Here is a 9,801-nt window from a genome sequence, read left to right as displayed (position 1 = left end):
TATAAGATTGTATTGTCCTAATTTGGACTTATTTTGATATTCCTAATGTTATTAGTAAGTTTTAATGAAAGCATATTGATGATTGTATAATGTTTGAATTTTAAAATTTTGAGTATGGTAGTTAAAAGAGTTTCGAGAACATATAAGTATTATTATTGAGTGAATATAATATGCCTAAGTCTAATAGTGAGTTTGTATCAAATTACATAAAATTGTTTAAATTTTAGAAACCCACAACTTATTATATAAGTTGTGAAATTAAAGTTTGAGGATATAATGAGACTGAAGGGACTCTTAGAAGTACATGATTTGGATTGATTATAGTGTTCCTATGATTATTAGTGGATTTTGATAAAAATTCATTAATGGTTATGTAGTGTCTAAATTTTAAAATTTTAGGCATGGTCAAAGTTAGGGTAATCCTAAGAACACATTGTTATTGAATGAATATAACATGCCTAAGTCCAATAATAGATTTATACTAAATTTAAAATTGTATAAATTTTAGAAACTCACAACAACTTATTTAGGTAATAAAATCGAGGATGAAGGAAGTAGCTCATATGAGTATACTGGTCCTAGTTTGAGTTGATTTAGATGTGGCCAAGTCAGTTACAACTAAAACTTATTGATGCTCGTACAATATTTAAATTGTTTAAATTCAATAGTTGTGTTAAATCTGTTCAAAGTTATGCCAATTTTAAAAATTCAAAACAATCTATTTAAGGTATGAAACCAAAATTAGAGGGCAAGATATGATTGAGAAGGCTATTAGGAGTGCATTAGTCATTATTTTATATGGATTTTTGGATGTGGCTAAAGGTCAAGACCATTAGATTCTTGGAACTTCTTCTATATTTAACCCGTTGGGAGGCTTTAAATTTTTTTTCCAGAGAGAAAATAGTGCTTTCAAAATCATATAAAATGATTTATTTTTCAAAATTTTAAATATACTTTGTGCTTGAGTGAATGAGATAAGCATGTGTCTAAACGGACGGATATTTTATAAAAGAAATATAAATACGAAAGTTCGATGCGTGATATAAATATTAATGAAAATTAGATATGCAATTTAATAAATTTTGTAATATATATATATATATATATATATCACATTAGTAATTTAAAAAATATGTTTATTGTTGCAAAACTTTATTAATTTGTTATTTAATAAAATTATTAAAACTAATTGTACCCCTCGCCATTTTAGTAATGGATGCTTAATATTTATACCCTTTTTTGTAATTTGTAATTTAATTTAGATATTTTTATTCATAATATCAAATAAAATCCAAATAGATTAGAATGACTTGAAAAGGGCAGCTCTTGACGCTCGTCAAATCTTCTGTCCCTAAATTTCTCTGTCCCCGTGTTCCTTTACCGATCGAACGAATCAGATTACATCTCAAGGATGTCTTGCACATCACAAGGATACTGCACACATCTTAAAGATGTTATGATGTCTTGAGATGTAATCTGATCCGTTCGATTGACAAGGGACATAGGGATAGAGAAATTTAGGGATAGAAAATTTGAACTAGCTCTTGACCGGGCCCCTGTTTCATTCCCCTTGGAGACGAAGCAGCGCCACGTGTCCCGTGATTGGTGGCTGGCCGATGGGTCGCTAAAATGCTAATTGGGCCGATGTTGAGTCCACCTACCACAGGGAAGATCCACTCTTGGCGCAGTCATGTAACGAACGGTCCAGATGAAATCATTGGGCAGATGAACGTTCAGAATTTTAAGAATGGAGAGGGTGAGCCCCTTTCCCTCCGTTGGTTCCAGAAAAGGAAAAACCCAAATTTAGAACCCCACGCCGCTCTTTGTTCGATCGCTGCACTGATCGCCCGGCACCTCCTGCTACCCCCGATATGGCGACGAGCGAAGAGATGGAAGATGTGAGAGAGGTCCTAAGACTGGCCGCGCGGTCGCTTCCTCCTTCAGACGCTGTCCTTGATCTCCTAGACATTGGGGTTCGTCTCTCGCTTCCGTCCTAACTGTTGCTTGATTTTGTCTGGCATGTTCGACGATCTATAGTTCAATTTTCAACTATAGGGTTCTCATCTTGTTTATTGATCGCTCATCCAGTACAAAGTTCACTAAGGTACAGTTGTATACTCGTGCCGTCCTTCTCCTTAGTTAGAGACTAAAAAAACTAATCTTTTACCGTATTTTCTTGATATGTTTTGTCAATATGGGATTTCATTTATAAATGTGTTTGTTTTTAAGGGAGAGAAGGATTTTTTTTTTTTTTTGTATGACTGTGCTTTAATATTAATATGGATTATTTATTTACCTGCATATAAGGTTCCACTATGTTTCAGTATTTTGCACGCAGAAAAAAAAAGTAGTGTTTATTGTTGCTGGTATTCCGTGGCCTAGGTATGTGCTCGCTGCATCTTCAGATTGTTTGGGGTTCTTGGGCGTGCTTATTCTTTCCCATCAATTACTGATGCTGTATTGAAGTCTTTCCTTGAAGAGCCGGATAATTTCCATAGCAATTCTGGAGAAATTGGATGCAGAGCAAATGGAGCTACATTTGTGCAATTTTCAAATTCTTCAAAGGAAACAAGAAACGTTCAACCATACTGTAGCATTTGTTTGGGGATTCTACAATTTGCTCACCAAGATCAGGAACTGATGAAAACGTCAACAAATAGAGTTCCTGTTGATGACTTTACTCTCGCCATTGCTGAACTTGTGAAGAAAGAGAATTATCACATTGATGGCTTTTCTATTGAAGTTTCAATGCCACCTGTAATAGTGGCTAATGAGCGTGCCGTTGGGTAACTTGACTTTCTTGATGATTGACATTTAAAATTTCTTTCATATTTGTCTGCTTTATGAGAATTTGTGATTAAAGATGTCAAAGTTCTGGAAACACATGATATAGATTTAGCCTGATTAGCAAAATCAATATTGAATTTAGATTTAACCATAAATAAATGATGTGACCTATAATAACTGAGCTGGAAAACTGATTGGCTGCAATCAATCAGTAATGAAACAAAAAGCTTAATCTTTCTGAGATCACGCAACATTAGCACTTAGTTGGTATTACTGAGAAGGTGTACTTTTTTGTACCTGACAAATGCAATCCTATCAGGAATTTAGCCAGCTCGGTTCAATTATTCAAGGCTTAGTTCAACCCATTGTGTAATTTGGTTAAAGCTCTGAACTTGTCCCATCACCCAAACAACTTACCTCTAACCTAAAGCAACAGTATATGTTGCTCAGATATGATAGTATGCTAGTTATCTTGTCATTGTCTTCATTGGGAGACTTCGTATACCTTTGAACAATAATCGCTGTATGCAGTTGATGTTGTTCAAATGTCTTCCAACTTTTATAATGTCTACTGCTTCCCCATAGTATGTGGTAATTGCATAACTTTGCTTGTTATTTGTAGTTACTGTCAATATACTCATTCTGCTTACTTATCTATGTTTTCTCTTGGTGAAATTTCCAATCAGTTTCAGTAAATGTAGCATTTTGTTTCAGTCCTATACTCCTATTCTTAATGATCTCTTACTACTCCATAGGCTGTACATGAAAAAGAAATATGAAAGTGAAGAGTGGTTTTCAGCAAAGTTCCTACGTGAGCACTTATCTGTGAAAGATGCTTTGAGGACATCAACAACTGCTTTACTTGAAAAACATTTGGTAATTCACTCTTGTTATGGTTTGCCTCTGTCTTATGTACAGTTTATTAATCTACAGATCATCCATCTTAAAGAATATAGTAGTCTTCCTAATCTTTTTTAAAATTAGTTTATCAGGGTGATGTATCTGATAGCAACTCATTTCGTATTCGTCTAACATACTCACATCCTGAGGCCTCAAGAAGGCTTCAAAGTTCCTTAGCAAATGATCTTTCTGGCAAGGGTGCGAAAACAGGTTTTTCATATTTTTCTTTGGTCTGAAATTTCAATTACATTAAAAGTGTTGTATTTATTCCCCTCTTCATATAAGATGAATGCAAATATATTATTTTCTATAAGGTAAAGATTTGAATTCATATAAATATAACCACTACAAGATAGAATCTTTCTCTTAGAAGTGGCGAAGCCAGATAGTCTCACAAATACAAATACTCATTCATACTTTTAGGTTTTCAACTATAAATAGATGTTAGAATATTTTTTTAGGTGAATCTTGGTCTCTGTATGAGCATGCTATCTAGTTTAATGGAATTACTTTGGTTTTATGATAACAAAAAGAAAGGTTGTCCAACTGCGTTATGCATTGGACCACCTATTTTTTATGTGCAGTATGACATGGTCATGAATCCAAAGGGATTATTGGTTGTTATACTTCATTCGATGGAATATTTTCTGGCTACTACTAGGTTATCTTGGTGTCCTTTTGAAGAAACATGTCTTGGTTTTCAATTGCAGTCCTTGCACAGTGTTTTGATGTGATTTGGACTGTTTCCTTTGTTTTTGAAGGAACACTACATAATTCAGGCCTGGTTAGTACACATTATGAGATTAGTGAAAGAAAATAAGACTGATGCAAAACATACTTCAAGGACTTCTGATTCGATGTGTTTGTTATCATCATTAAAATTTCAGTAAAAAATATATGTCTATGTTCTATTCTATTTGGATTTTTTTTCCCCTATAATTTTGAGGAACTGGGTTGGTCTATGATTCAGATTCATCCTACTAAAATTGATTGAGCTTGACCCATTGATGTCCTAGATGCATTTTCCATTCTCCAAATGTCAGAAATACAATCTAATTGATCTCTAGATTTTGGTGATAGTTCTATTTTGAGGTGTTTTTCTGATTTTTGTGGATGCATTTGCAGTAATGAAGAACAATGTGAATAAAGCTAATGATTCATACGAGGGAATTTTGAGAAATTCAGAACAGCAAACTTGTAATGAGTCAGATGCTGCTATTCTGCGAGCTTTAGAAGGGATGCAGGATCATGTATTTTATGAGTGTTTTACAGTACCTCCAGATAAGGTATCTATTTTCCATCCTCTCATAATTTTCAATATTGCAAACGATTTCATATTTCCCATTATCATGGCATCATTTGTATTTTCAGACCTTCAAACCTTGTCATCTAACAACTACTTGCTATAGGATGCCAATTTACGTCGGCGGTCGTTACCTGAAGGTACATTATTTTCCTTCTATCGAGAATTTGGGCTACTTAACATATGTTCAATCGAACTGATACATCTTTCTCCAAATATTACATTAATTTTCCCAGTTTAGTATACAATTTCAGTTGCAGTTTGAACCAGATGAATATATGAAATCCAATCAAATTATTCATCATGTGCTTGGTTTACTATTATAACTAGATCCTATCCATCATTGTTAGCCTATATAGTTTAGCACCTATGTAGCACAATTCTTGGTTGAGTGCTATGTTTGGTTCCTATGTATAAATACCACACACACACACACGAGTGTGAGACCTTTTTTCCTCGACTGAAGATAAATGCTCTGTCATTATCAAAGTGGATTTATTCCAAGGATTCTCTTTCTACAGCCCCTTTGAGGGGAAGGCTGCCAATTTGATGCGGTGGCATGATCTTCTCTCTCATACTCTACTTCTATGCCACCTCTTTCTCTTCTTATCTTAGATTTTCATCAAATAGATGAACCTGTTGTTCTTGGCTCTACTTCAAACAAGAACCTATGGGAAAATTGCCTTTTCTTTTCCTCCATTGCACCAAAATAGCTACTCTCATCCTCCACTCAATGTTGCCAATGATTAGATTCCTATAATTCTTCCTTCGTTAGCAACTGTGCAGCAAGGATTATATTCTAGAAAAAATGTGGTGCAACAATTAACAAAAAATGTCTTACATATCTTGAAGCAAACTCTTTATTGCTATAAACAAAGGAAAGACAGTTTTTGAAGTTGATTCTTCATGAGGAATCTTTCCTTGTGATATTGACCATTTTTTCCACATTTCTTCTTGATTTGGAAAACTTTCTCCACATGCCTTGACATTGAAATCCGCTCAATTTCTCTTCTTATTGGTTACTTTATCCTTTCATGAAGGATGCAAAGTGATTATCTTCTCTTCTTATCTATCCTCTATTGGAGTAGATAGTAAATAAAATTCAGATTAACCAGGATACCCTTCTTCCATGTTTTATCAACCCTTTTCTTTATAATTCCATTTTCTTTATATAAACAAAACTTCATTTATGAAAGTATGATAGCTGAGTACTATTGTATCTGTATTCATCATTTATAGCTTTAACCTTCTGGATTTTGCTGGTTCAATCAATTATATTGTTTCATTCCCTCTTATGTATATAAGAACTGATTTAATTCATAATGCTGGAGAGAATACAGCACATGTTTACAGTAATATTTTATATCCTTGTATAGTTCTCACGAAATGTGAGCCAGACCTGCTGGATGGTTGATGACGAACGAATTGGTGAAGCATCTGTTGAGGTAATGGTGTATTACCTTTGAGCTGAACATTTATACCAACTAAGTTAAGTTCGTTTCATATTTTATTACTTATCTTCACCAACTCAATTGATTGTTTAATTTTCATAAATCTTACAGGAGATAGTTGGAAAGAATATTCTTTCTGTATGCAGAGGTGACAATTATAAATTTCATGCTGCTGGAAGAGAAGACATTGATGTATGAATGTCATCACTCTGGAGTTGAATTTAAATTCATTCTTTTAAAAGGTTCAAAATGCAAGTTATCTAATTAAACTGAACTGGTTGCTATTTAGGTACGGATGTTAGGATCTGGACGACCTTTTCTTATTGAAATTGCAAATTCACGGCGCATTCCATCCAAGGTTGACATTGGGCTAATTTCTGAAAAGATAAACAACAATGATCAGAATCATGTGAGTTATCTTTTACATGTTCAAACTGTGTTTTTGTCTAATTGTTTCTAACAATTGCAAGTACAACTGAGCACTTTGATTCCATTCACTCTTTTATTCTGCAGGTCAGGGTGAGAAATCTTAGTCTGATTGGCAATGAGGCATGGACCCTTATGCGTGAAGGAGAGGCAGAGAAGCAGGTTTTTATTAATTGTACAATTTATGTACAGACATTCAAAATTGTATCTGTGATGCTTGTTAACCTTGCCTTGTTCATTTTCATGTAGAAGCAATATGCTGCCCTAGTCTGGATTTCTCGCTCATTAACTGATGGTGACATGCAGAACATTTCATCTTTAAAAGACTTGGTATGGTACCACTGGGTCAGATATTATCCATTATAGTACTGTTAAATTCTCTGGTGTTCAAAATTATCTATTTCCCTAGACATCTTTTGGTAAATGAGTAGTAATTATGTGCTTAGAAAAGAATATTAAATATCCATGGATCAGATCATGATTGCCTAGTAACTTGTGTTGGTCTTTGAAGTGTTAATTTTTCCAATGCTGAGAGGGTTCAGTCCTACAATGGCAAGATTCATGCTATCTTAACTGCTTATTCGTCTCCATATCCTCTGAGGCATATTTTGAGGAAGGGCAAAACTTAGTGACTCTTGAGTCATTCCCAGAATGTGAAGTGCCTTGGGAGAACAACAACAGATCTAGTCAATTTAAAATATGACCTCATCAGCCAACAATTTCTCCCCATCCACTTTCTCCATCAGTTAACTTTGTCCTCTTTAACAAGATGAGTAATATTTCTTTCATTTGTTTTATAGGATATCATACAGAGGACCCCGATCAGGGTGCTTCACCGCCGAAGCCCATTGGAGCGCAAGCGTATCATACATTGGTATGAGAAGTTGAACAATCCTATGTCTTGATTTTATGCTGGAACTAAGAACTGATAAGAAGGCAATAATAAAATTGCCCAAAAAAGTGTCGGGAGAAGTGTTTAATGACTCGGTCAATTGTTATTAATTTTATGTCAGCAGAATCTCATTAAATGATCGTGTACCAGGATGTCGATTGAGAAAGTTTCCAGTAGTTCCCAGTATTTTCTGCTACATCTTTGTACACAGGTACTAAGTGTAAATGCTGCATCATTTTTATGCTAATTTCTTGTCTATGAGATATAAAAAGAATGTATGCTTTTCTTTACTATTCAGGAAAAATTTTTAGAACCTAGGAAGTGATTTTTCAAGCATATTCCAATGAGAAATAGATCATTTTGTGATATTACCTCTCTTAAACATTTTCCATATACTGCTATCTTTCACCCTCAGAATTTGTATTACAGGTTTAGATTAATTATGACATGAAATCATGTAATCTAAGTTAAGCATGTTCCACTGAGTGAATATAATTGTAGAAATAGGGGAATGGCATTTTTTTTTTCTAGGAACCATGGTTTATTGTTGAAATAAGTTTTCTTTGGTTTACATTGTTGGAATAAGTTAAGAAATAAAAAATCAAGAATGATAATAGTTTACAACCCACTAATGCTCCCTGCCAAATATTTACACTTTTTTAGACAGATATTTTCTAATAAGACTGGTGCGAGCTTCTTTCTCCCTTTATTTCGATGCATATGGCGTGCATGTCCTTTTCGTTTGCTAGTTTGGATGGTGTAATTTCATTGCTAATTTACTCATTCTATTATTGCATGAGTAGATAATTTTCTGCTTCTCTATATCTTGATTCTCAACTACAAACTGTTTTAATTTTATTACTTTTTTACATTCTGAGATCAGGCAGGAACTTATATAAAGGAATTCGTTCATGGGGATCTTGGACGAACACATCCCAGGTATAAATCATTCAGTTCAAATAGTTTGTCAAACTTTAAAGATCTACTGGTAGACTTTAGTTCATCTACTTGCTTCGACACGCGGTTATCTTTTCGTCGTACTGAACTTAATCGATGTCTTGGTACTCTAAATCGTGAGAAGAAAAACACTTGGCTTTAAGAACTGTGAGTTTTCCGCGTCGATCTTATTGCCGGTCCAAACTGTTTCAGTATCGGATTTCCTTTGTTGCGTCTCTTCTCATCAAATATTTTGGTTCATGCAGCGTTGGTTCCATCTTAGGATGCAGAGCAGAGATACTGCAGCTGGACGTCACTGATGTGAAAATGGACATATTTAATTGATTTATCTGTTTTATGGTACTGCAGCTCAATTTCTAACGCAGTTCTAGAGATCACTTCGCACGTCTTCAGCCTCAAGTGGAAGTTGGATTTCAATTTTACCGAGTCAGAATGGATTCCAGAGATCAAGAAACTCAACATTTTCCCCCAAATATCAACTTTTAAGATTGTATAATCTCAGTTTTTTTTGCCTTTAGATTAATTGCAGTTTGGTTAGCTTTGATTAGACCAATGGTAAATATTGTGTTCTATGCTGGTAAGCACCCAGTATATTTATTATTATTATTATTTAGAGTCTAGGGTTCAAAATTTAAATTTAGTCAGTAGGATTTAAGATTTGAATTATAGTATCAAAGTTTTTTTGTTTTTTTTTAAAAATTATAAATGATGCTCGCAAGGCGATCATAAGTAAGTAGGATGTTAACCTATTTACTTATGGTGTTCACCTTATGACAATCAAATATATATATATTTTTCTATTTTTTTTAAGTTAGTGGTTTGGAATTTAGGTTTAGAGTTTAGATTATAATATTAAAACTAAAGAAATTATAAAAAAAAATTATATATGGTGCTCATCTTGTAAGTGCCACAAGGTAAGTAGGGTATTAAAATTGTATATATATACACATATAAAAATGTTATTCTATTTATTGTATGGTGTTTATCTTGTGAGTATCAAATATATATATATTTTTTAAATTCTTTTTAAAGCTGCAAGTTTATAATTTAGGGTTTAGTTTATATTATTAAAGTTAAAGAAATTT

The 9,801-nt window shown here is 33.7% G+C and overlaps 1 protein-coding gene across 2 annotated transcripts; it reads left to right on the top strand.

Annotated features, from left to right (window-relative positions):
* The first annotated feature begins 1,779 nt into the window (after window positions 1–1,779).
* LOC122021183 (tRNA pseudouridine synthase Pus10-like) lies at window positions 1,780–9,313 on the top strand. Of its 2 annotated transcripts, none has more exons than XM_042579262.1 (15): window positions 1,780–1,973; window positions 2,383–2,786; window positions 3,543–3,663; window positions 3,780–3,885; window positions 4,813–4,973; window positions 5,059–5,130; window positions 6,367–6,435; window positions 6,553–6,633; window positions 6,731–6,850; window positions 6,955–7,029; window positions 7,117–7,197; window positions 7,668–7,741; window positions 7,910–7,970; window positions 8,643–8,698; window positions 8,962–9,313. In XM_042579262.1, exons 1-15 carry the CDS (start codon window positions 1,872–1,874, stop codon window positions 9,038–9,040), a joined length of 1,662 nt encoding a protein of 553 aa, XP_042435196.1. In that variant the 5' UTR covers window positions 1,780–1,871; the 3' UTR covers window positions 9,041–9,313. The 2 variants fall into 2 exon arrangements, with proteins under 2 accessions (XP_042435196.1, XP_042435195.1); XM_042579261.1 differs by having other exon boundaries at window positions 3,780–3,897.
* Window positions 9,314–9,801: the final 488 nt, after the last annotated feature.

The sequence above is a fragment of the Zingiber officinale genome, chromosome 9A (genome assembly GCF_018446385.1).
Source record: "Zingiber officinale cultivar Zhangliang chromosome 9A, Zo_v1.1, whole genome shotgun sequence".
Classification (NCBI taxonomy): domain Eukaryota; kingdom Viridiplantae; phylum Streptophyta; class Magnoliopsida; order Zingiberales; family Zingiberaceae; genus Zingiber; species Zingiber officinale.
The sequence above is the reverse complement of the archived record's forward strand: the minus strand, read 5'-3'. Positions and strand labels throughout refer to the sequence as shown.

What these genes read in the sequence shown, in the direction of transcription:
- LOC122021183 (XM_042579261.1), top strand. Translation starts at nt 1,872, where the DNA reads ATGGCGACGAGCGAAGAGATGGAAGATGTGAGAGAGGTCCTAAGACTG. An exon ending in TTACAGTACCTCCAGATAAG is followed by an intron (nt 4,974 to 5,058) that starts GTATCTATTTTC and finishes TTGTATTTTCAG; the next exon opens with ACCTTCAAACCTTGTCATCT. An exon ending in AAGGAGAGGCAGAGAAGCAG is followed by an intron (nt 7,030 to 7,116) that starts GTTTTTATTAAT and finishes ATTTTCATGTAG; the next exon opens with AAGCAATATGCTGCCCTAGT.